The following is a 26072-nucleotide window of genomic DNA, read 5'->3' on the forward strand; positions in this document are numbered from 1 at the left end:
GTAAACAAAAAAAAAAATCCCTTTCCTCTTAACAGAGTAAATTGCAAGACTTTCACCTTGCTCATCAGTGAAAGGTTTATTTAAGCTCGTATCATCACATCAACATGCCATATGCTGAAACCATTCTGCAACTGGAGCAGCATCGGAATTGGGGTTTGTTGTGAGGAATTTGTGTCTGTGTTACACTTCAGTAGTAATATCCCTTCTAGATAGGTCTAAAACTCTGCTTATTTTGGCTGTGTTTGCAGGAAAACGGAAGGGATGGGCTGCAAGCACTGGACTGCAGAAGAAGGTACATTTGGCTTTTCTTTCATGTGAGCTCTTTAGTTGTCTCTTCCTGTGTCCAAGTCTTTCTTACCTCTCTGAGGTAAGTGAGGTGAGTGTTGTGTCACGTCCATTCCTGGGACGAGAAACTGAATTGTCATTGTAGCTGCGCGTGCAGACTCTTACACTAATTGTTATAAAACCAGCCATCACAATTAAAAGTAAAGCAAATCTCATCTCTTTGCCTGGATTGGCGTTTTTTGGCATCTCGTAGAGAGCTAGGAATGGGTCTGGGTTGAGAACTGGAAACTGGGGTATATCTGGCACAATAACTATTTTGCAATGTGTCTTATTGCCCTTGTCCTTCTGGGGAGGAAAACTTTGTAAATGAGGAACCAAGATGAGTCCAGTTTTAGCCAATCCTTGTAATTCTTTGACGTCCTGTGGGTAACTTTAGGCTTCCACGGTAGGTGACAGATGTTCATCCTCTGTAGTTGATGGCTTTTTTTGAAAAACCCAGTATCTAAACTTGCTTCTGACTATTCTCAACCTGTTCAGTGTTGTGTAAATGCTTTATTTATTTATTTGTGTGTTCCAGTTAAGCAACTTAGTAGGCGAGAAGCTTGCATTTCTTGGGATTTAGCTTTCAAAGGACTGCTCTCATTATTCAGAGTCCTTGATCCATGTTATTTAATGTTCCCTTCTAAGGTTTTGACAAAAATTAGCAAAAATGTCAATAAGTGGACTGATTGACTAGTTATAGGGCAAGTAAAGCATTTCAGATGAATGAGAGGTACATACTTAGTTTTAATTTAAACCTTTCTTTGAGCTGTCACTTTTTCTTGAGTGATTTTTTTTACTGGAAGCTTTTATTTTTTTAAAAATCAGGTTGCTCCAAGCCCCCTCCAACCTGGCCTTGAACCCTTCCAGGGATGGGGCAGCCACAGCTTCTCTGGGCAACCTGGGCCAGGCTCTCACCACCCTCCCACCAAAGAATGTCTTCCTAATATCAAGTCTGATTTAGTCCAAACCCTGTTTAAAACGGGTCTGTCTAAATTGGGTTACTCGGCACCATGTTGAGTCTTGAACACCTCCAAAGCCACTGGAGTTGGAGGATGGGGCCTGGGAAGATGATGTTACTATGGAAACACTGCATTTTCATGACATCAAAGATTAGGACACTGTTTTGAGTCCTTATTCTGGGGTTAATTAAAAATCTCCACGTTATTTGCACTGCTGAGAGGCCTTGAGCTCACACTCAAATTTATATTGAATCTATTTGTTGCTTTCCCAGACAAATTACCATATAATTAAGGTTGTTTAATATGAAGGGTTAATTGGAGGCCTCAGTCAAAGAGCTCACAAAGGCTCAACAGTATCTTAGTTTTTTGGTTAGAAGCCTTAAATGAACCCTCATTCCAAAAAGAAATGCTTTGTCTTGTAAAGAAAAGCAAGCCCAAGTTTCACTTACTAGTTGTAGTAGGAAATCTAACATGGGGATATTTAATGTCTATTTTTCTCCTTTGACGGATGTTTTGATCATTTCTGCCCTATGGGAGGAGCACGCCCAGGTCCATGGCATTATGAAATGTCCTCATCTCATGCCATGGGCTGCCCGTGAGGGGGAGAGCAGTAATCTTCCTAATCTTGTTAATCTCTGAAATCACAGCACCGCTGTTTTCATAAACGTCTGCTCTTGAAAGAGATGCTTTTGTGGAGCCGTCTCTGAGAGTGACTGCTGTCCTGCCCATCAAAGAGAGGGTGGTCAGCTCTGACGTCCCTCTGAGTAGGTAGGGCTGGTGACAACCCCTGTGAAAAATACTACTTTATGTGCATTAGACTTAAGAAATTTACCGCCTTCTGAAATCCTTTATCAGTGACTGGGATGAGGGGATGGAGTGCATCCTCAGTCAGATTGCAGAAGACACCAAGTTGGGTGGGAGAGTTGACCTGCTGGAGGGTTGGAAGGCTTCTACAAAGGGGTCTAGCCAGGCTGGATGCATGGGCCAAGGTCAGTGGTGTGAGGTTCAACAAGGCCAAGAGCTGGGTCCTGTCTTTGAGTCACACCAACCCCACGGACGCTCCAGGCTGGGGCAGAGTGGCTGGATTTGAGTCACACTAACCCCACGGACACTCCAGGCTGGGGCAGAGTGGCTGGAGCTGCCTGGTGGAAAAGGACCTGGGGGTGTTGCTTGACAGCAGCTGTCCAAAAGCCCTTCCTCACATCTCAGGAGCTCCAGAAAAGGAGGCTGAGGGGAGACCTTCTCGCTCTCTCCAACTCCCTGAAAGGAGGGTGTAGCCAGGGGGGGTCGGTCTCTTCTCCCAAGGAACAGGCCATGGGACAAGAGGAAACGGCCTCAAGTTGCCCCAGGGGAGGTTTAGGATGGATATTGGGGAAAATACCTTCCCCAAAAGAGTTGTGAAGCCTTGGCAGAGGCTGCCCAGGGCAGTGGTGGAGTCACCATCCCTGGAGGGATTTCAAAGCTGGGCAGAGGTGGTGCTGAGGGACCTGGGTCAGTGGGGGTTTGGGCAGTGCTGGGTTGATGGTTGGACTCCATGATCTGAAACGTCTTTTCCAAGAAACCTTCCTTCTCTTCTCTAAATGTCTATGGTTCTATGATGCTCCCTGACACCCTCCCAGCTGGTGGACAGGGATTTGGTCTTGTGCTTGTACCAAGGTGCTGAACCTTGCAAAGATGGTCTTCTACAGAGGCCCAAGATGGAGGAAGAAGCTGGTGGCTGGTGTGTATGGGAGCTAGGAATGATAATATTTGACACCAATGTCTTCTTATCTCTTAGTATCTCTCAAGTCCCCCCACTCTGAGGTGATGTGGCCGCGCTCCATCACTCGGCACCGAGATGCTGTTGCAGGAAGGAGCAGTTTCTGGCAGCCCAGGGTCTGTTGGAGCCGGGAAGGTGTCCCCACGGCGTGGTGAGGAGCCGAGTGGCCGTGCCAAGCACCCGCCGTGACTCCAGTGCGCTCCATTTCACTCCTTTCTGGCTTTTTTTTTTCCTTTTTTTTTTTTTTTTTTTTTTTTCTTTTTTTTTTTTTTTTTTAAATTCTTCCCCGTGCTTGTCATCTTTTGATTCTTTCCCCCCTTTTTTGCTTTTTTTTTTTCCTTTTTTTTTTTTTTTTCCTTTTGTAATCACTTTTGCTTGGGAAGAATTTAGGTCTGAGAAAAACATTCAAAGCCCTTTTTTGTGCGAACGACAAAACAAAAACCTCTCAAAGCCCCGGGGAGGATTTTGGCGGTGAAAGCCGGCTCTGTTCCTGGGGTGGGCTCATTGGCAGGGGAGGGGGAGGTGGTTTTGTTGTGGGGCCCAGTGCCCCATAAATACCCAGTGCCCCATAAATACCCAGCACACTGCGTTCGCTGCGTCTTGGCTGCTGGAGCCTCGGGCCCTTCATCGGGGAGAAAATGTACAGCCAGTGAGTATTCCTGAGGTTTTCTTCTCCAGGAGGAGGTCACCCATCGCCGGCGTGGCCAGGGGGTTGCTGTGAGGCTAGGGGGTGTCCATGTTGGTCCGTCCCATGCCATGGTGGGATTCTGGCCCCCAGGGGACAGGCTCAGCTCCAGGGACCAGAGGATGGTCTGTACCTGGTGTAGGTGGAACTTTCTCAGCCACTCACTTGAGCTCAAAAAAAAAAAAAAAGGAGGAAAAAAAATTGCTTATCAAAGACCCAGGAGATACAAGTTGGATTTTGCTTCCTGATGATTCAAGATATCCTGAATTTGTCCCCTGGGTGAGGGTCTTTGCCTGCAGGGCTGCAGCAGGGGCTGTCCCCTTGGTGTTCCCTGTTCCTCTGTGTGCTCCAGCCAGGTCGCAGGTGGCTGCAGTAACTGGTCACAGCCCTGGGAATCCTCCTGATCTCTCATGTTATTTACAAGTCCCAGATCAGTCTCTTCAGGAAAAAAAACCCCTCCATCATTGGGGGTTTCCAAAGCGATCCCAAAACCAAGTTAACTCCATGTCTGCTGCTCCTTTCAGAGTGGAGCATCCTGCTGGAGGCTACAAAAAGCTCTTTGAGACGGTGGAGGAGCTGTCTTCTCCGGTGACAGCCCACGTCACAGGTTGGTGCGGGCTCCCCATCTCCTCCCACCCAGCTTTTGTGTTGGGGAGCTCATGGCCACCAGAGCTCGGAGGCTTCACGAGGGCGGGAGGTGACAGGGCTGGTGTGGTTTGGGGTTGAAGAAGGACAGATTGGGTGGGGGATCTTCAGACATATCAATACTTGACATCTTTAGTTGAGGAGAAGAAAAAAGCGGTTTTAAGAGCTCATGGATGTTTAAAATTCAAGTTGAATCAACATTAAAAAAAGAAATTAAATAGTTTGAAGTTTTGTTCTTGCTCTGATTGACCGTGGGCTGCGCATGGACCAACCCTGTGTCTTCTGCAGGCAGGATTCCCACCTGGCTGCGAGGAAGCCTCCTGAGATGCGGTCCTGGCTTGTTCGAGGTGGGCGCGGAGCCCTTCTACCACCTCTTTGATGGCCAGGCGCTCCTCCACAAGTTTGACTTCAAGGAGGGGCACGTCACCTATCACCGAAGGTGGGTGGCAATTTTCCAAGTCAAAAATAAAAGAAAATAACAAAGCGTTCGCTCAACCGTGAGCGCTGGGGATGGGATCTGCTGCCCAGCACGTGGGAGCCACCAGTTATTTCAAGTCTGTGCAGTTATTGGAAGAACTCTAACGGTGAGACCACTAAAACTGGCCAAAAATAACTGAAACTTGCTTACAGTTAGCAGAAATGCAACTTTTTGTACAGATACAAAACGTCTGGAAGGGGAGGGAGGGCGGGTTGGGTGCAGCTGCAGTGGGTGACAGAATTATGTCATTGGCTGAAAACTGGGCTGTTTTCAGTTAAAAGCTGCCGAGCTGTTGGTTTTTGGATGTTTTGGTGCAGAATATTTAGGCAAAACGCTGTATTTCCCATCAGCTCCCTCTGGGGGGTGGGTGCTGGACCCCACGTGCTCCAGATGCAGCAGGAGCCTGCAGGGACCTGCCGCTGTCAGAGGTCTCACGAGGCTCATCACGAGAATATTTGTTTAATAATCATGTAGCCTGTTGCTTTTTTAATGGCTACACCTCCAAGGTGCCTTCTTGCCCTGCCCAGGTTTGTCAGGACAGATGCTTACGTGAGGGCGATGACGGAGAAAAGGATCGTGATAACAGAATTTGGCACCTACGCCTACCCAGACCCCTGCAAGAACATCTTCTCCAGGTACGGTGGGGCCATCGAGGTTGTAGCGATGTCCCACGGTGCTTCCTCTTCCAGGAAGCTTCTGGGCTTCTTCAAGATATTCAAGGAGAGGCTCGACGAGGCCCTGGACAACCTGGTCTAGTTGGGGGTGTCCCTGCTGACTGCGGGGAGGTCGGACTAGATGACCTTTGGAGGTCCCTTCCGGCCTGGGCGATTCTATGATTCTATGATAAGAAGGCCCTGACCACCTGTCCGTTCTCTCTGCTCAGGTTTTTCACCTACTTCAAAGGTGTGGAGGTGACTGACAATGCCCTCGTGAACGTCTACCCCGTGGGCGAAGATTACTACGCCTGTACCGAGACCAACTTCATAACCAAAATCAACCCCGATACCTTAGAGACAATTAAGCAGGTGGGTCTTTGTGCTGAGCTTCTGAATAGCTGGAGGAGTAAAACTGACATGACAATGTTTTAATAACAGCCTCTTCCGAAGAAAGGAGAGTTGGGGTTTGTCGGGGAGATGGTGCAGAGAAAGGTTAATGAGAGCAGGGTCGGAATGAGCTCGTAAATGAACCTGCTGCTGCTCTGAGGAATATTTAATTAGGAGGTGATGGGGGTCTGTGCTCCATACCCTTGTGCTTGTGTTGGGGTTTGCGAAGGGGACTGTAACCAGAGGGTTCCTACATCAAAGCCGAGCAGCATTCACCCCATGGAACTGTGTTTTGATGTTTTTCTTTGCTGCATTACCAATGTCCAGCCTGTGGGGCTTCTCCTTTTGGACCCCAGAACCCCAAACCTCTCTCTGTAACCATGTCAGCTCGCCTGACCCTCTCAAATGACTTGGCTTTGCTCCTTTTGGGGCTTAGAGAAGAACTTTCCACATCTGGAGTGAGGACGTATTGACCTGTGACACCTCGCAGAGCTGGTGACCTCCCACCAAGAAACCTCCTGACTTTCTGCATCTTCTCCTCCAGGTGGATCTCTGCAAATACGTGTCCGTCAACGGGGCGACAGCTCATCCCCATATTGAAAACGACGGGACGGTTTATAACATCGGCAACTGCTTTGGGAAGAACTTTTCCCTGGCCTATAACATCATCCGGATTCCTCCTCTTCAGGCAGGTCGGTTAATCCCACCTCGTTGAGAACCCAGAACATCTTCCCCTCCCATAAATCTCTCTTTTTTATTTTTTTTTTTTATCCTTCACATGGGTTTTTCATCAAGTTGGTTTTTTTAATAATCTTTAGGTTATATTTACTTTTTTAACCAACAGAAATGTTATCTTTAAAACACGTTAAAGTGGTTTCTAAGTCATGATCTGCCTTTGTGTTAAAGGCAGAAACTTGGTGGGCAAATACTACAAATACAGCCCAAGTCAGTACAGGGAAACCCTCCACAACCCATCAACTTCTCGCTCTCTCCAACTCCCTGAAAGGAGGGGGTAGCCAGGCGGGGTCAGTCTCTTCTCCCAAGGCCATGGGACGAGAGGAAATGGCCTCAAGTTGTGCCAGGATGGATTTTGGGAACAATGTCTTCCCCAAAAGGGTTGTGAAGCCTTGGCAGGGGCTGCCCAGGGCAGTGGTGGAGTCACCATCCCTGGAGGGATTTCAAAGCCGGGCAGAGGTGGTGCTGAGGGACATGGGTCAGTGGGGGTTTGGGCAGTGCTGGGTTGGTGGTTGGACTGGATGGTCTGGAAGGTCCCTTCCAACCCAGACCATTCCATGATTCTATTCTTGTTCCAGACAAGGAAGACCCGATGAACAAGTCAGAGGTGGTGGTGCAGTTCCCTTGCAGTGACAGGTTTAAGCCCTCTTACGTTCACAGGTGAGGGTTCCTGGGGGCAGTAGACTTCAATGCTGGTCCAGTAACTAGAGCAACAATGCTCCTGGGTGCCACCAGTGCGTCCCAGCAGCACAGCAACTGCTTTGACAAGCGAGTGGATGCTCACAGCATCCCCCTTTACCCACATGAAGCTGGGATCCATGTGTGCAGCATCTTGGGTGCTTTACAGAAATGGCCCCAGGACTTGTTCTTGCGTGCAATCAGCAGCTAAAATTAGGTGATTACCAAAATCAGGATGTTTATATCCCAGTCATTTTAAGCCACAATCTGTGTGCTATTTTCAGTGATTAAAACAAACTGATTGCATGGTTTTTCTCCAAAAAAACACTTGATGTGCTCCCCATGTGTTTCCGAACAGCTTTGGGCTGACCTCGAACTACATAGTGTTTGTTGAAACACCCGTGAAGATCAACCTCCTCAAGTTCCTCTCCTCCTGGAGCCTCTGGGGAGCCAACTACATGGACTGCTTCGAGTCCAATGAAACCATGGGGGTAAGCAGCAGGTGGTACTAAACTGGGCTCAACTGGGAGGTCAGCCCTGGACCGGGAGACCCATCATATTGGTTTCTCCTACATTTCTCTGAGCCTACACCAAGCAGCTGCTTGCTTTTCAGGTCTGGCTTCATGTGGCCGAGAAGAAGAAAGGCAGGCTCCTCAACATCAAATACCGCACCTCGGCCTTCAACCTTTTCCACCACATTAACACCTATGAAGATAATGGGTTTCTCATTGTTGACCTCTGCACCTGGAAGGGGTGAGTCTTGCCATGCCGGGCTGGTGGGGTTGGAAGGGACCTCTGGAGATCATCTGCTCCAACCCCCTGCCAGAGCAGGGTCACCCAGGGCAGGTTGGAGACGGGTTTGGAATGTCTCCAGAGGAGACTCCACACCCTCTCTGGGCAGTCCGTTCCAGGGCTCTGCCACCCTCACAGGAAAGAAGTTCCTCCTCATGTTGAGATGGAATTTCTTGTGTTCCAGCTTGTGCCCGTTGCCCTTTGTCCTGTCCCTGGGCACCACTGAGAAGAGTCTGGCCCCATCCTCTTGCCACCCACCCTTTAGCTATTGCTCAGCATCCATGAGATCCCCTCTCAGTCTGCTTTTCTCCAGCTGAACAGACCCAAGTCCCTCAGCCTCTCCTCATCAGAGAGATGTTCTGGTCCCCTCATCATCTTTGTAGCCCTCTGCTGGACCCTCTCCAGCAGTTCCCTGTCCTTCTGGAAATGGGGAGCCCAGAACTGGTCCCAGTGCTCCAGATGGGGCCTCCCCAGGGCAGACCAGAGGGGCAGGATGGCCTCCTGGGCCAGGACTTGTCTTACTCCATTGAATTTTGGTGCTGGAGGTGCTGGAGCGGGTCCAGAGAAGGGCGACAAAGATGGTGAGGGGTCTGGAGCACAAGTCTGGTGAGGAGAGGCTGAGGGAGCTGGGGGTGTTCAGCCTGGAGAAGAGGAGGCTGAGGGGAGACCTTATTGCTCTCTCCAACTCCCTGAAAGGAGGGTGTAGCCAGGGGGGGTCGGTCTCTTCTCCCAAGTCCCAGGCGACAGGACGAGAGGAAATGGCCTCAAGTTACACCAGGGGAGGTTCAGGCTGGATATTAGGAAAAATTTTTTCCCTGAAAGGGTTATCAGACATTGGAATGGGCTGCCCAGGGAGGTGGTTGAGGCCCCATCCCTGGAGGTGTTCAAAAGACGGGTTGATGTAGTGCTGGGAGGTATGGTTTAGTGATGATGCTCCTTGTTTGTTGTGTGGGTGTCTATTTTTGTCAGTTAGGTTGACGGTTGGACAAGATGATCTTTAAGGTCCCTTCCAACCTAGAAGATTCTGTGATTCTGTGAAAAACCAGCTGTATTTGAATCCCCTGAGATGCAAATGACATCTCATTTTCCATCTGTGACCCTGTTTTTGCGCAGGTTTGAGTTTGTTTACAATTACCTCTACTTGGCCAACCTGCGAGCCAACTGGGACGAGGTGAAGCGTCAGGCAGAGAAGGCCCCGCAGCCCGAAGCCCGCAGATACGTCCTGCCCCTCAACATCGACAAGGTACCACCATGTCCCAGTGTCCCCACCGCTGCCCATGGGGCTGAGACACCGCTCTCACCCCGCTCCTTACGGCCGAGCGGCGCTGGTGCTCTGCCTGGCCCCTTTAGTGCAAATTAAACATTTTAATGAAGGAGGGAACTTTAAGTATGGGTCTACAGAGAAACTTTTAATTTTCTTTAGCTGATCAGTGTTATTCCGTTGTATTTCCCCTACATTGCTGTTCAAATCAGAGATTGTGGGGCAGCAGTTAATTCGGAGGGTGCTGCTGCCTGGGGTGGAGAAAGCAGCCTTAAATCATGGAATCACAGCACCCATGTCCCAGTGTCCCCCCTGCTCCCCGTGGGGCTGAGACACCGCTCTCACCCCACTCCTTACGGCCGAGCGGCGCTGGTGCTCTGCCTGGCCCCTTTAGTGCAAATTAAACATTTTAATGAAGGAGGGAACTTTAAGTATGGGTCTACAGAGAAACTTTTAATTTTCTTTAGCTGATCAGTGTTATTCCGTTGTATTTCCCCTACATTGCTGTTCAAATCAGAGATTGTGGGGCAGCAGTTAATTCGGAGGGTGCTGCTGCCTGGGGTGGAGAAAGCAGCCTTAAATCATGGAATCACAGCATGGTTTGGGTGGCAGCTCACGGCGTGAGGTCCATCAGGTGGCCACCCTTGACCAGAGCTCGCTGGCATATCCATACACTCTTTGGGTATTTTTCATTCATTTTCATGGGTGTTTTCCTTTGTCCCAGGCCGACACGGGCAAGAACTTGGTGACGCTGCCCTACACCACAGCCACGGCCACCCTGCGCAGCGATGAGACCATCTGGCTGGAGCCAGAAGTTATTTTCTCAGGGCCACGCCACGGTAGGACGACAGCCACCCCCCAAAAACAGAGCCAGCAGCAACGCCGGCACCCCCTGCGCCCCCCCTCCCCCTCAGCCTCACTAGATATATTTATTTTTTATTGTAGCCTTTGAATTTCCACAGATCAATTACAAGAAATATTGCGGGAAGCCTTACACCTACACCTACGGGCTGGGGCTGAATCACTTCGTCCCAGACAGGGTAAATATCAACGAAACCCCTTTTCCACGAGCTTTAAGGACAAGAAAAGGTTGTTTCTGACAAGCAGTTTTTTGTTGTTTTTCCCTCTTTAGCTTTGCAAGCTGAACGTTAAAACCAAGGAGACCTGGGTGTGGCAAGAGCCGGATTCGTACCCATCGGAGCCCATCTTCGTTTCCCACCCGGATGCCCTGGAGGAAGATGATGGTAATAATGATTTTATTTTGGTTGAGGGCACAGGGATTTGAAAAGCTCGTGCCCGCTGGCCCCAGGGGCTGCCTGCAAGGACGTGCCAGGGGTGAGCACGAGCAGAAAAGTGGGAGAATTAAGATGGAATGAGAAAAACAGGAGGAAAAAGCCCCTCTGGGTTTAGATGAGCTCTTGTCCTCATTTCCTAACCTTTTTCCATCAGGAATGGCAATATTTCAAGAATTTCAGGTGGCAAAACTTTGTAAACTTCAAACTTCTCTTAATCCAAGTGTGTTTTCTGCTCCTAAACCCATCCTCCTCAGGCAGGAGCGGAGTGAATTTGGGCTTTGTCACTCGAGGACACGTAGTTGTACCCGTGTCACACACTGTATGTGGTGTCTTCACATACCCACAGCCCCAAACCTGCTGCAGATGGTGCAGTGCTTATTCCCTGAATTCCCCATCTCCAAACAGGATTTCCTGAAACTGGGAGAAGTCTTGGCTCTGCCCAGTTGAAGAGCCAACTCTCACTGGTTTTGACAGAACCAAATTCCGTCTTATCCCTTCCCAGCTCTTGTGCAGGGGCTCGAGTCCCCCTGGCATGGTTCTAAGCTTTGTTTTTAAAAGCTTTCCAGAACAGAAGTGCATTTTATGAGCATTTCAGCAATATACTTAACTCTCTTCTATCTTGTGGCATTAAACCTCAGAAGCCGAGTTATAAAGTAATTCATAATGTTGACAAAATGAATGGACAAAATGTGATGTCTGTGCCAGTAAGTGATGTTTGTCATCAGCACCACAACAGCTTTTCACAGTTTCTATTCAGAATGAAAACACATTTCAGGTTTAAACAGAAAGGAAGGAATTTTTCACTGAAAGAGTGGTCAGACAGTGGAACAGGCTGCCCAGGGAGGTGGTGGAGTCCCCATCCCTGGATGTGTTTAAGGGACGTTTAGATGCAGTGCTAAGGGACATGGTGTAGGGGAGGACTTTGTAGAGTAGGGGAGATGGTTGGACTCGATGATCCCAAGGGTCTCTTCCAACCTCAATAATTCTATGATTCTATGAAACTCTGTATGTGCCCCAGCACCCCAGGCTGGGATAATGGCAGCAAGAACCCAAAATAGTAGTAGAAATAAATCAATAACCTCAGTCTAGAGTAACAATGGGATTTCCTGGTGCCCTGTGTGTGAGTGGCCACCTCGGGGCTGGGTCAGCAGGTGCCCCCCCAGGACAGGCTGGTTGTTTGTGTCCCTGCCAGGGGTTGTGCTGAGCATCGTGATCAGCCCGGGCGCGGGGCCGAAGCCCGCCTACCTCCTCATCCTCAACGCCAAGGACATGAGCGAGGTGGCCAGGGCAGAAGTGGAGGTCAACATCCCCGTCACCTTCCACGGCCTCTTCAAAAGAGCCTGACCACTGCCTGCAACGTCGCCTCGGGCTCCTGCCAGCTCCAAAAAGGTGCACGTTCCATCCACGAGCGCTCAAATGACCTAAATTCCTTCAACGTCCCTTTTTGTTTGCACGGCTCCTTAATTGAGATTGAGCAGTTCAGTTCTGTCGATGACTCTTCAAAATACTTAACCAGGTATTTTTCAGATGCACCCTTTGGCATCATTTCTGGACGTACAGTTGAAACACCACAAGTTTGTTGTTTTTACAAAATTAAACTTTGTGGCTGCGGCAGAGTTAAAGATAGATGAAATGGGAGAGTGTGAACTCGTTACCTGTACACAGGGTAACACGACACAGAGTCTCTCCGCTCTTTTGTCTTTCCCATTTCTCTCCTCAAAAAAGTGCAGTTTCTTGACTTCTGGATTTCATACTAAAACATGAATATGAAAAAAATCAAGGAATTGTTCCAGCTTGGGATGAATTTGCTTCCTCAGAGCGTTCTGGGCTCTCAGCTTAATCCTTCCTCTTCACAAAATGCATTTTCCACTACTGTGGCAGGAGGTTATGGGTCAAAATACAAACTTAACTGCTAATAGACATAAAATCCAGGATTCTCATTTGTCTGCAATGGTTTAGCATTTTTTATTAATGGTATCAAAGAATTAGAAAATCATTTACATTAAAGATCTCTAAAACAGGGTGCTAGTTCAAAAAGGCTGATGATTTGAGGCTGGGGCAGTCACATTCTGATGACGGGATGCGGACACGGAGACACCACCTGGGACTTGTGCTGGGCTGTGATCTCCAAGCACTGTGCAATCACCTAATTAAACACAAAACCACATATAAATATAAGCAACGGGCCTCTGAAGCAAAAAACAAGTAAAACTTATTAGTTCTGCACTCATTCTGTAATGCACTTGTTCTTACTTCTTGCAAAATAGTGAAGTTTAAAATGAGGAGCTGTTGACCATAGCGTCAGGGGAAAGAGAGGTCAGTGTTAAGAACCACTGGGGCAGGGGAAACGTCAAGGAAAAAACCTCCTCAGGCCCCCAGAGTTTATGCCAGAGACCACTAAAGTGTTTTAAAGTCACTGTGGTGGCAAGAGAACTACTTTTGGAACACTGGAACTCCAGTTTTAGTGTAGAACTCCAATGAAAATTCATTTCTATTATTACACAGCCACGCTCCTCCTGTTCCCAATCACATCACAAATTAGCAGAACATCCTGCTCTTCCGCATCCATCTTTATCTAAGAAGGCATCTTTCCTGGTGTCTTGTAACACCAGGGACTGTTGGTCTTTAAAAACAAGATAATTCTCCATTATGATTTTGTTAAATATGCACCATGTGATAAAAGTTAATAGTCTCCTTTGCCAGAACCTTCTGTGTGTCTGGTTGGAAATCAGGAGTCACGGTGAGCGTTCTCCTGATTCCACTGTGCCTCTCCCACCGCTGCTGGAGCACATGTTGGCTTTTAAAGCCTCTTAAAAAAGCAGCACGTTGTGGCTCTGAAGGAGCACGTGCTGTCGGTTCCGACACAGCCAAACGTTAATTCCATCTATTAGCAAGAACTGGGATAAAGTCGCAGAACAATATTGTAAAAAAACCATCTAAACAGGCAAACACGAGTTGTGATGCGCTGGTGAAAATTACCCCAGGTTACCCCAGTGATTCATTTCAACCTATTTTCTTTCCACGTGTAGTTCCCAGAGAAAGGCAGTCTCAGGACTTAGAAAATACTTCTTGGCGCTCTCCTATTATCAAAGTTCCTGTAAACTCCACAGAAAATATTTCCCATCTCCGTACTACCATAAATATGTTCTGTATTTAGGAGGATTAATGGATAGCAGGCTCTATTTGTGATCTTTAAGTAAACAAGCCTTAGAAGTGCAAAGAACGTTTGAAGTATTGCTAATAAACAATATAACGAGGAAAAATAAAAGAACAAAGGCGGCGGCTTTCAGAAAGAATCTAAGCCTGAACTTTAGAAAGTGAAGATGGGGTGATTATGCAAGACCAAAAAAGAAAGGATTTGGACAGAGAATCAGTTAAGAGGTTCAGTGAGGAAATGCTGTAGTCAAATAAGCAGGATTCAAGAGGAACTTTTTGGACAGACTAATGGGGAAGAGAAAAGATGAGAATTCCAAGGATAAATGCCCCAGAAACTGGAGCAAGAAGTGCAAGACCCAGGCTCTGGGAATCAGCGTGGCCCTGACCTTGAGCGAGTCATGTTCTTGTGCATTCACCCCAAGATCCTTCTGAGATCCGAGAATATTTAAGGAAAAAAAATCCCTACCTTTCTAGTATTTTGAGGTAGAATCACACCATCATCCCAGAGCCTGGCAGAGGAGTAAAACGCGCTGCTTTCTTCCTCCAGCCTGGAGAAGAGAGAGGATTAAACATGCTTGAAAGCACAACAATGTAATAAAAACCATCCGGCTTTTAGATCAATCATCATAGATGAAAAAGGCATGTACTTCAATCTCAAGTGAATGTGCAGTTCTACTGTTAAAATTAATTAGAATCCAGCAATTAATGCCTAACAGATGTAATCATTCTGCAGCACAGACAATCCTCCACATTCCAAATAGCTTGATTTTGGGTTGTACCGTTTTGGGGTTGGGTTTGGTTTGAAATCAAACATTGTTTGGGATGCACTGATCTGCAAGATGACTAAAAATAGGTAATTTAACCAATTAAATCCCAGTGTAACTGCAAGGGCTTATGTTTAAGGGCCTTACTTTTCTTTCAGCTGTTTTAGCTCTGACTCGTCTCCTGCAGAGTCACTGTCCTCGGCTCCTGGGGCTGCGGAGAAATGTCTTGAATCCACAAGAGCAACCCTGGCGTTAGGCCACAGGAACAGAAAGTTTGGACTGAAGGACCTCCCACACTACCAAAAAAAAATAAATACACAGCACAAACTCACTGAAATTAATCACAAAAAAGACAGCTGTAGGACGACACGATCAAGTTCAAGGCAGAATGTAATTGAGTTTAATTTGTAAAGCGCTAAGGATACAGCTCCTGTCTCAGTACAGACACCCTGCGGGAGCAACCTCCAACCCCCAAGGCCTTCAATATGGCTATTTTATTATTTCGTTTTTCCTCCAAGCACTTAAATGTTTAATTCTGGGCAAACAAGGAGTCCTACTCCACTTGGCAGCAGCGCCAACAGCACAAAGAGTAGCACAACTAAAGGAGACGTGCTCCTCGATCGCTGGAAACCAACAGAGGAAAAAGGCAGGATGGGCTCCAAGTAGGGACATTTTCAGATAATCTGCTTTTTTTAGAACTGGCTCTAGGTCCTTAGATGCAGCCCAAATTTTCTGTGATGTAAAAGTAGTTAACACTGAGTTCAACGTCTATGACAACAACTGACTTTTCAAAATGAAGGGCTATGAAATCTTGGCAAAGCGTAAAAAGTCTATTACCAAACCCATTAATGCTTATTCTACTTGTTCTATACCATTTGTGCTACCCATACTATAACATATACTGAGTTCAACATCTATGACAACAACTGACTGTTTTCAAAATGAAGGGCTGTGAAATCTTGGCAAAGCGTAAAATGTCTATTACCAGACACATTAATGCTTATTCTACTTGTCCCATACCATTTGTGCTACCCATACTATAACACAACATTTGCACTCCCCCTACCATAACGTAACTTTCGGTCCCGTAGCAGCCCCCGATGACAATGGTTATTTTGGGAACAGGTGCACAAGCCACAGCAGCCATCATGGAGGCCTGGGCTTTTAATCTGTTGGAGTGAGCCTCTGCCTGAAATAAAAACAAAAGATTTTTTAGATCCTTTCAGTTTATCTTCTAGATTCCCTCCGCTCCCGCCACGCTTGTATTTCTAAAAGTTATTTCTTTACAGTTCTGTATGATCATTTCCTCCACAACACTAAGACAGCAGCATTAGCTGCCATAGTCCATTATGCACTGATTTTACTATGAAAATCAGCAAAACAGTTATAACCATGGTGCAAAAACCAGTAATACTGAGCAACCCTCGCTCTCCCAGCCATTAGCAAATAAATTGCAAGTTTTACAGCTTGCGTGCCAGCTGGGCAGTACCATTTTAGCTAAGGATAAAGGCCTGCTTAAAATTAGAATCAAATGAGAACGCTAATGGGAAGATTTAAGAATGGAGTAATTACGAAGTTTCTCAGTTTTAAAAAAATATTTTCCTAACAATTAATAATTTTCAAAATGTAATCTTAAACAAAACAAAACAAAGGGCAGGACCTGAACGAAGCCTGTTGGCAGTCCTGAGTAACATGCTCTGACAAGCTCTAGGCAATCCTGCTCCAGCAGGGGAGTTGGACTAGATGATCTCTATGGTCCCTTCCAACGCTAAAAATTCAGTGAAATTCAGTGAAATGGAGTGAAGTGAAACTACCTGGGAGAGGCTGGCGGGCTGTGGCGCCTGCGGAGCGGTGTTCTGGAGGAAGAGGATGGGGACACCACGCTGGCCACAGAGCTGCACAAAATGGCTGCCCTTGAGAGCGGCGTCGTGGGACAGCTCCCCGTTGCTGGCCACCACCCCCACCAAGCACCTGCAACACAGACAACCTGAGCCTTTTCAACTTCCCAACCCCAGGAATTTGAATCAAACCGTAGCTCGGAATGTCCTGAAGGATGGAAACAACATCCGTGAATTCAGAACGATGCTGTTATGGGTGTGGTTTCAGTCAAGGAGCCTCATGTACCCTCCAAACGAGTCTTACAGCTCTCCTGATGGGTAAAGCTTGGAAGAATTAACACAGATTAAATACCCAGAGGATGGGTAAAGCTTTAACTTTAATATATATATAAAATACATATAAATCTGACCTGTAAACCTGAGTTTACACTGCAAGAAAACACACAAGGTGCCAGGACTCCAGGTTCTCTCTAATTCCTGTAACATACAACGTACCAGTCAATCTGAAAAATGTATACTTTCAACCTAAAGAGGCTCAAAAACATATATTTTACTACCTTTTTTTTTTTCCTAATTTGATTTGACTGGAACATTGTATGCTTCATCAATGAGTTAATAATGCAGTCTGATCTGAACTCTGCAAGGTTTTATTATAAGGGTATTATCCCATCTCCATCCCACGGGAGAAGGATGATGGATTTCAACTCCGGTTGGGAAGGAACACTTTCGAAGATGCTGTTTCTTATTTCTTAAGGAATCTGCTGAGACTTCACTGTTCCAGCTGCCTGGGCAAACAAATCACTTCAAAGTCATTAAAGCCATTTGTAATCACTCTCTGCTGCTGTTGACCTGAGACATGATGAATTTGGAGCTCAGAGACAGAACACTGGCCTTTCTAGAAGTATTTTATTATCAATTCCCAATGGATTCAGAACTTCATAAACATTGTTACTGGAAAAACATCAAACCTGATGATATGAAAGCTACTGAGACAAATACATCCAACACATCCTGATAGTGAAATCAAGCCTTACCCTTCCACGTGGCCAAATCCTGTCACTAACGTTGTTCCATAATTAGCCTTGAATTCCTGGAATCTGCTTCCATCCATCAGACGGCTCAGAATCTGCAAAGAAATATATACATATATATACACACACACACAAGTATATTTTTAGTTTTAACTACAGAAACATAAGTGAAAATAGGATTAATTAAAATAGTAAGAAGACCTGCAAAAAATAAACCTAAATGAGCAGAGAAGCCCTTCAATGTCTTACACTCTGCGTCTGTCCCAACTTCCATCAAGTTTAATTTGAGCTTTGCTGCTTTTTTCCTCAGTGTTTTCGTTAGGCATTTAAGTTACAAAACAGAGTCTTGGCTTTTTGGGGGAAAAAAAAGGCAGGGGGAAGGGAAAACAGACCAGGAAAGGGAAGGCACATTCTCAAGGCAGCCAACATGGTATGAGACATGAGAGCATCTCAGAGGGTGCCTGGAAACAGATGGGGTTCAGCTGCCGATAATCGATCTGTAATTGTAATGATCTCATCTCCAGCAGGTTTTCAGCTTAAATATTTTCTGTAATTCTACAGGATTGTTGCCGTTCTGCTTTATGGCAGACTCAAGACAGTTTGGCAAAGGATTAGGTAATAATACGGAGTATCTCAGGTGCTTCGGGATTCTCCAAGAGGCCTGCTGATGATTAATCTGGAGCTACGAGGTGGAGAAGGGACAAAGGAACAGGGTGAGTGTCACCTACCAGTTTCACAGGGAGGGTACACCTATAGTCCCGTGGTGCCAGCCCCAGGAGCTCATCAGGACTGTAGAGAGGGCTGTCATGCTCCATGGCCTCCTCGGGCAGCGGGCGGTAATTGAGCGTGGAGATGACGTTCCGGATGCACTCGTAGGCTTCCTCCTCCGAGGAGGCAAAGTGGTCACTGCAGCCACTGACTCTAGGAGGGACAGCAACGTTAATTAGCACGGAATTAATAGAATCTGAAGTCTGATAGAAAATCCAAATTAAAGGGAAAATCTTTAGTTTTTCTCCAAACTCCCTGAAAATAGTGTGTGATTTTGTTCTTGTACGAATGAGCTGAAAGCACTAAGTCAGTGGGATTTCTGTGCCATCCACAAACCCAATGCACAGTAAGGACTTCTCTCCTGGGACATTTGTGTTTGCCTGTATTAAAGGAAGACCTTCAAATTATTTTCATTATGATGTTGTTGCAAATAATGTAATAAGGGGAAAACAAACTTCAAAAATTATGTCAAAATAAGCACTTCCAGCCCGGATATAAAGAATGTAATTTACTGCATGGACCACAGTTGGCTGCCTCTCACACCGGTATTTGGTTTTGTGAGAAAGGCTCTGTACTTTGTTGCAAATAATGTAATAAGGGGAAAACAAACTTCAAAAATTATGTCAAAATAAGCACTTCCAGCCCGGATATAAAGAATGTAATTTACTGCATGGACCACAGTTGGCTGCCTCTCACACCGGTATTTGGTTTTGTGAGAAAGGCTCTGTACTTATGTGAGATTTCCATCAGAGCGTGTGTGTGTACATATAGTATATATATTTATATGTATGTATTTCAGCACACGAAGGACATGGAGCTGTTGGATGGGTCCAGATGTGTGTGTGTACTTATAGTATATATATCTATATGTATGTATTTCAGCACACAAAGGACATGGAGCTGTTGGATAGGTCCAGAGGAGGCCCCGGAGATGCCGGGAGGGCTGGAGCCCCTCTGCTGGGAGGGGGGGCTGAGAGAGTTGGGGGGGTTCAGCCTGGAGAAGAGAAGGCTCCGGGGAGACCTTCCAGCCCCTTCCAGTCCCTCAAGAAGGGGGGCTCCAGGAGAGCTGGGGAGGGACTCTGGATGAGGGAGGGGAGCCCTAGGAGGAGGGGGAAGGGTTGGACCCTGCAAGAGGGGAGATGGAGCTGAGATGTGGGGAAGAACTTGTTTGGTGGGAGGGTGGTGAGAGCCTGGCCCAGGTTGGCCAGAGAAGCTGTGGCTGCCCCATCCCTGGAGGGGTTCAAGGTCAGGTTGGAGGGGGCTTGGAGCAACCTGGTGTGGTGGGAGGTGTCCCTGCCCAGGGCAGGGGGTGGCACTGGGGGGGCTTTAAGGTTCTTTCCAACCCAAACCATCTTGTGATTCTATGATTCTAGGAACACAAAGTTCCTGTGGCCAGCAGTAAAGCTGAAATGACAATGCCACGTGACTTTTTTCATTTCCAAGAGTTCTATCTGGCCCCACAATACTCCCACCTATGCAACTGAATACCATCATCCTTTCATAATAATTCATTTATCACTTCTACTGGGTTTTTTTCATTACATGTTTTTCAGTCCTGAGGACCATATTGTATCACGTCACTGGAGTAGCTTCAATCACATTAATTTAAGATAAAATGATAGTTTCTTTAAAGCTAAGTATGCTGAATCCTCTGCTACTTCTGCGAATTATTTAACGTACTGAGAGTGAAGTTTGGCTCCTCCTAGATCCTCAGGAGAGACGTCTTCTCCCGTGGCAGCTTTGACCAGGGGTGGGCCAGCAAGGAACAAGGTACCGATTTTATCTATGATCACCGCTTCCTCGGCCATGGTTGGCACGTAGGCACCTCCGGCCACGCAGGAGCCACACACCACTGCCACCTGAGGGACACAGCAACCACAACAAACCCAGATGCTGGAGAGGGGAGAACGGAAAACCAAAAACCCCTTCCATTTCAGAAACCTTCAAGAGACTAAATCACAGCTTGGGGAACGATGAACTGTCCCAGTAGGAACAACAATGCTGGTTTTGAGAGAGTTCAACGTTTACTCTGAAATAACCCAGGGATTTGATGCTTTTCCATCACCATCAGTCCATAAACGCTCAGAAAATCCTTAAGGTTAAAGTATTCTGTTATGTGAGGTGCTACCTGAATCTCCTTTCACCACAAACAGAAAGAGATGGGCTTTGGGAATTTTTTTTTTTCATGTTTGAGAGTTGTTCCTGGAATTTTTATTAGAGCAAACTGTTTTTCCAGAACTCTCCTGATGACATCTACTCCACTTACTTGTACTCCAAGCGACACTGTACCTGGGGGATCCTCATGGCAGACATTATTGCTTCATTGTAGAAAACCCTGCCGCCATGCAGCTTGTCAGGAAACAGCTCTGACTGAGGTTGTGGAGAAAACACAGAAGGAGTTTCAATATGAACTACAAAAGCCAAGGCTTCCCCTTCGTCCCATTCCCTCCCAAATGCATTGTACCCGCTCTGGGAAGGTCACCACTAAATCACTCCTGATTTCCTATACAGCTCTGGCTGTGAAATTCCACACCACCACCCCTGTGTTTTGAAAACAGAGGTAAGTTTCCTAACTTTCTGTGAAACTAATTTACACAAAGTGAGACTGTAAACAGAGAATCACAGAATTGCCTGGGATGGAAGGGACCTTTCAGAAGCTCATGCTCATCCTTTATTTGTGAAATGACTTCAGCACAGTTTCCCTTTTTACTTAGTTTTTGTAATTCCTTAAGTCAGGTAAAAGCTTTTCTTTACATTTGCATTTCAGTCTGCAAAAAGAACTGCTACAGTCTCTGCGATAATATGGCCCCTGGAAAGTAACCTGTAAAATTCTCCTTTTACAGTAAGAATTCAAAAAACTAACATTTTAAAGGCCTTGGAGGTTACTGCGTTACTATCACAAACGTTACCATAAAATACAGAGTAATTTTATAGATTCTGAAGTTTAAAACAGAAACCTCAAATGCTGTACTAATTTATTAAAGACACCAAAGCATTTCAGCACGCTGAGGGTCACCCGTGCTTGGTCAGCACTTTGTCCCCCCACTGAAATTCAAGTTTCTAAACTTTGATTAGGGACAAGATTAGCCAAAGCCATCAGCACTGTTATAAATCATCTTCCAATCATTGCCTGGACTCCCATTTGGGGACAAAACTCTAACAGACAACAAAAGTCAGCCAGCCAGAAAAACTAAACCTCAATCTGAGGTTTGTTGCTAAGAATTAATACAATTAAGATAAACATGGGTATTTTCTGCTGTGAATTACCTGCAGTGGTAGGAAAGCTCCCCCGCTGTCGACGAGGTACACGGAGCACAGCCTGTTCTGCAGGGCTATTTCTTGAGCTCTTAATTGTTTCTTCACCCCGATGGGATAAATAGTTCCTCCTTTCACCGTCGCATCGTTTGCCATGAAGACACACCAGACCCCACAGATTTTGCCAATTCCTATAAGTGATACCACAGACACTTATCAGGACTCTCTAAAATACCACAGACAAAACAAGGGGGGCAAATTATAGCTGGGATGTTCTTTCGGTAATACTATATCAATAAGCTGCAATGTAAGTTATAAATACCACACAGGGAAGAAATCTATCACTCTTCTCTGGAATAACAAGCTGAAAGCTAATGATATTTAAAAAAAATAATCTGAATGACAGAAGACAGAACTTGAAATAAACTTACTCCTGGTGACAATGCAAGAGGAAAAAAAATACATAGTTTGACTTCCAACTCTTGAGATAAGAGGGAACGCAATTAAGAATTACCTATATAAAAGTGAAAAATGTAACAATCAATGACAAAAGATAGGATTTTATACTTTAATCTTCCATTTACTTTTTCGACTGGAATTTCTCTTCAAAATGCAATAAGTGAGAGGCTTGACTATAATTTGAAAACCATTACAAAAGAAATGCCACAGCTCCTGTGACTCACAATAACTTGGTCCCCTTTCCTTTGACCCATTATTTGACACATCCGCCTAAATTTTTTGAGACAAATTAGTAACTGGGAAGTAGAATAAATTACTAAATCTAGATAGAAATTAAAGCATGTTTTTTCTTTAAAGGTTTCTCCCAGATGTCTCAACAAAAAGCACAGCGGAATAATACGGCGGTGGCTGAACTCTTTCATGCTGCTACTGAGCAGGCCTGGTGTTCACTTTTCGTAGGAAAGCACACTCTCAAGATACTAAAGTATTCCATAAAGGTGATTATATGTATCCTTTTTCCTCTCCCAGTAGGACCACACACCTCTCCTTCAGTGAGCAAGGCTGCTCAGCCTGTATCCATCTTTAGATCTAATGTGAATCATATTTAAAGATATCAGCAACGAAACAAACGAACTCCATCCCTCTCCCATTAGGTCCAGTACTACATTTGTTAGGAATTACCAGTAAGGCACCCAGCAGCAGGGACGTCACCGTAGGGCAGATCGAGGCCTGCCAGCGGAGACAGCTCAAGAAAAGACTCATCATCAAGCAGCAACTTGAGGCGCTCACGAACAAACAGCTTCTTGTTTCTCTGAGTGTGGCGCAAGATGGCATTTTCTCCCCCTCCTTTACTGGCCGTCTCTAGCAATTCTGAGTATCTGATTCAAGAAACAAAAGGTTCAGTTAATGAAAACCACCGGTGCTCTACAAGTTACCCTGTAGCAGATTGAACACAGCACTTCAATGTATTGCACAGGTTTCACATCAACGGTACGAGAATGAAGATAAATTCACATTTTCGGATTATTGTTTCTTACCGACTGTAATAAAAAGCAGAGGTATGTTATTTAAAGCAAGCAGTTTAGTTTCATTATTCAAAAACTGTCTAATAAAGGCCAAAAAAAAAAGAGTGGAATAATATAAATATTCTATCTGTAGGTTAGGTTCACAGCCAGCAGACATTACCCTCCCCTGGGTGTTGCCCACATACACCCAACACACTGTATTTCACAATATATGACACAGTTAATCTCTGCCAGCAACCCCCTGAGCGGGGCACTGACGAGGGGCCGAGCATCAGCAATGACAGTTGACTTTTGAGAGATACAATAACATTACCCTATAAATTTGCAGCTATTAATAAGGCTGTCATAATTGGCCGGTCCTAATTCAGGACAGACATTCACCTCCCTGTTCCAAACGCTTTAGGGAAAAATCCAGTCAAAGGATTCAGTTTCCCTCAACAAGTTTATCTGGCAAAAATCAGTGACTGATAAGTAGAATAAATTACTTAATCGGCAAGAAATGCACACTCCACAGCATGGAAAATATACTTTAGAAGCAGCAAATACTGCAGTGTCACTACAATCAGGAGAGGAAACGATTAGCAAATGTTATTGTCTGGGCAACATCATGTATAGATAAAGAATTAAAGTGTAAACAAATGTGGTAGCTTGAATAATTTTAGCCTTAAATAAACCAGGTTCTTCATTTAAAATAGAACATTTTTCACCAAGATGCATCATCTTTCACTAAAAATCCTGTTTGACACAACTATTCAGGCACCACTCTGTCCGTGGCTCCATTATCTTATCGTGGCTTCCTGCAGGCTGCAGGGATTGAAAAACCTCTGAGAAAGGAGCTAAGGATTTTTAATAATGTCCTAAATGCCACCACAGGAGGGCACAGTGTGTTTGCTGAAGCGTCGCTGCCAGCTCATGTATCATTCCTCTGAACAAAGGCATTGGTTGAATTTTTGCCATCTGATCTTTTAAGGACAAACACATAAAATACATCTTCCTGCTTTTATTGGTGAATCACAGTCAAGTGCAGTAACTGTCACCTACTCCTTCAGGAGGGATCTGTAAATGCACGAGTCACCATTTACGTCTTTGTGTTCAAAAACTGAGTAAGAAACAAGATTTATGAAGGTGTAGAAAAAATACTTCTTGGGTATATAGGCAAAACAACGGCACATGGCCGTTCAAATACAAATACATTTCAAATAGAGATCGCACCCAGATTTAGGCATTTCAGTCAACATTTAGGCATCTCTTTTGGGGGGCTGAAATTACCAAGGGCTGATCCCTGCAAAACCCACTCTGCAGAGAAGAGACGAGCAGCCAGGAAACTAGTCTAAGCTCCAAAATGGTTAGGCAAGAAAAATTGCTTTTTGAATCTTTGAACTTTCTAATTAGCATTCTCCCTATGTTAAAAAGTTCCTAAAAGCGCCCATAAGAAACTCCCACATCACCTCGCAAGCAGCAACATTTTTAAAACACCACAGAAAGAGTTTATTACCTTTTAATAACAGCCTCACTGTTCCTTAAATTCTCTTCAAACACATGGCGATACACAGACAGGATACGTCCGTCTAAAACAGGGTAAGTTTTTGCATACCGTTTATGTTTTGCTTTATTACTTACTAAACGGCAGGGGAGCATGTCGCGTGTCCGTTTCAAGCCCTGATTCTGCAGCGAGCGTGCTGGCTCTTTACCGTGACACAAATCCTGGTATTTTCTTTCGAACACGCGATTTAAGGTTTGTAACCTGGGGAGCAGCGGAGACGCGGCCCCGGGGGGCCGCTTGCCCAGGGAGCACAACGCCACCGTGTTCCACATGACCCTGAGGGCTGAAGGGAGAAGAAACACCATTTATTGCCACACATACACACATAAAAAAATATAAATTAAAACTCCAGACTCCCTCGGCTGAGGAGGTGAAGAAGGCACCGCACCTCAGGCCCGGGGGTGTGAGGGAGCACCCCGGCCTCCCTGGAGGAGAGACCGCTGAGGCGGCGGCTCCCCGAGGGGTAGGAGAAGGACCGGGAGCGGGCCCAGCTGGGCCTGCGGGGGTGAGAGGGGCCGGAGCGGGCCCACCGGGCCGAGTGGGGCGATAAAAGGACCGGGAGCGGGCCCAGCTGGGCCTGCGGGGGGCGAGAGGGGCCGGACCGGGCCCACCGGGCCGAGTGGGGCGGTAAAAGGACCGGGAGCGGGCCCAGCCGGGCCTACGGGGCCGGGAGTGGGCCCAGTGGGGCCCGCGGGCTGGAGGAGCCGCCCGTAGCGGGCCCAGCCGGGGCCCAAGCAGCCGAACGGGGCGGGAGCGGACCCAGCCGGGCCGAGCGGAGGGGCCGGGCCCGCCTCTCGGGGCGGCTCCGCAGCCCACACGGCGGCCCGCCCCCGGGTGTCCTCTCCTCTGCCCCGGGTGTCCTTTGCCCCGAGTGCCCGGGCCGGGCCCGCCGGCGGGGCCTTGAGCCGCCCCGGAGCCGGGCCCCATGTCCCACACCGCCGGAGCAGGGCCCGGCTGCCGGGTAGTCCTTCCCGAAGGAGCCCCTCTGAGCCGTGTTCCCCTCGGTGTCGGGTGTCCCTGGGTGCCTCGGGTCCCCCAGCCGGGTCTGTGGCCACCTCAGTCCCTGCTGGGTGCCCAGCCATGGCGGCGCGGGGCCTGGGGCCTCAGGATGGCCGGGGTAACGTCCCCTTGGAAGGGCAAACAAAAGTAACGTAAGGAGCAAAGCGAATCGCTGCTGTAGGAAATAAGTCCAATTACATACACGGTGTATGCATTTCATTTGTAAATTACATGTTGTTGGGCGATATAGAATGTTACAGACTCCACTGCAGCCTCAGGAATACAGCACGGGTGCCTTGCTGGCTGTTGAGGGCAGGGCGGGCACAAAATGTCTCATTTTCAACCTCTTCCTTTCTGCTTCATGTTGTCATCCGGAGACAAGGCTGCTGGGTGCTCACAGACAACATTTTGGGAGACGCCATTCCTCTCAAGAACAGTTGTGTGCTGTTGGAAGCTGTAACCGCTCGGTCAAAATGCCTAAACGCTTTCTAATTAAGTTTATCATTAAAATGAATTTGATTTTTTTTTTTTTTTTCCTCCTCCCATACCTCATCCTGTCCCTAGGCTGCTTCACTCA

The 26072-nt window shown here is 46.6% G+C and overlaps 2 protein-coding genes across 2 annotated transcripts; one reads left to right on the forward strand and one right to left on the reverse strand.

Moving 5' to 3' along the window:
- Positions 1-3650: 3650 nt before the first annotated feature.
- Positions 3651-12124, forward strand: RPE65 (retinal pigment epithelium-specific protein 65kDa). The gene is made up of 14 exons (XM_014937842.1): positions 3651-3694; positions 4255-4337; positions 4664-4814; positions 5381-5488; positions 5737-5878; positions 6441-6588; positions 7210-7291; positions 7668-7800; positions 7923-8062; positions 9215-9344; positions 10087-10201; positions 10308-10402; positions 10495-10606; positions 11850-12124. The coding sequence occupies exons 1-14, from the start codon at positions 3684-3686 to the stop codon at positions 11999-12001; spliced, it is 1602 nt and encodes a 533-aa protein (XP_014793328.1). The 5' UTR covers positions 3651-3683; the 3' UTR covers positions 12002-12124.
- A 335-nt stretch (positions 12125-12459) lies between these two features.
- On the reverse strand, positions 12460-24799 carry LOC106885551 (methylcrotonoyl-CoA carboxylase beta chain, mitochondrial-like). Its single transcript, XM_014937829.1, has 12 exons — positions 24449-24799; positions 22610-22806; positions 21482-21660; positions 20504-20584; positions 19895-20073; positions 18175-18367; positions 17450-17541; positions 16392-16548; positions 15644-15766; positions 14725-14873; positions 14280-14361; positions 12460-12803 (listed from the first exon to the last, which is right to left on the reverse strand). The coding sequence occupies exons 1-12, from the start codon at positions 24766-24768 to the stop codon at positions 12720-12722; spliced, it is 1836 nt and encodes a 611-aa protein (XP_014793315.1). The 5' UTR covers positions 24769-24799; the 3' UTR covers positions 12460-12719.
- Between the last annotated feature and the right edge of the window lie 1273 nt (positions 24800-26072).

This window comes from Calidris pugnax, unplaced genomic scaffold, assembly GCF_001431845.1.
Source record: "Calidris pugnax isolate Ruff unplaced genomic scaffold, ASM143184v1 scaffold29, whole genome shotgun sequence".
In the NCBI taxonomy this organism is placed as follows: domain Eukaryota; kingdom Metazoa; phylum Chordata; class Aves; order Charadriiformes; family Scolopacidae; genus Calidris; species Calidris pugnax.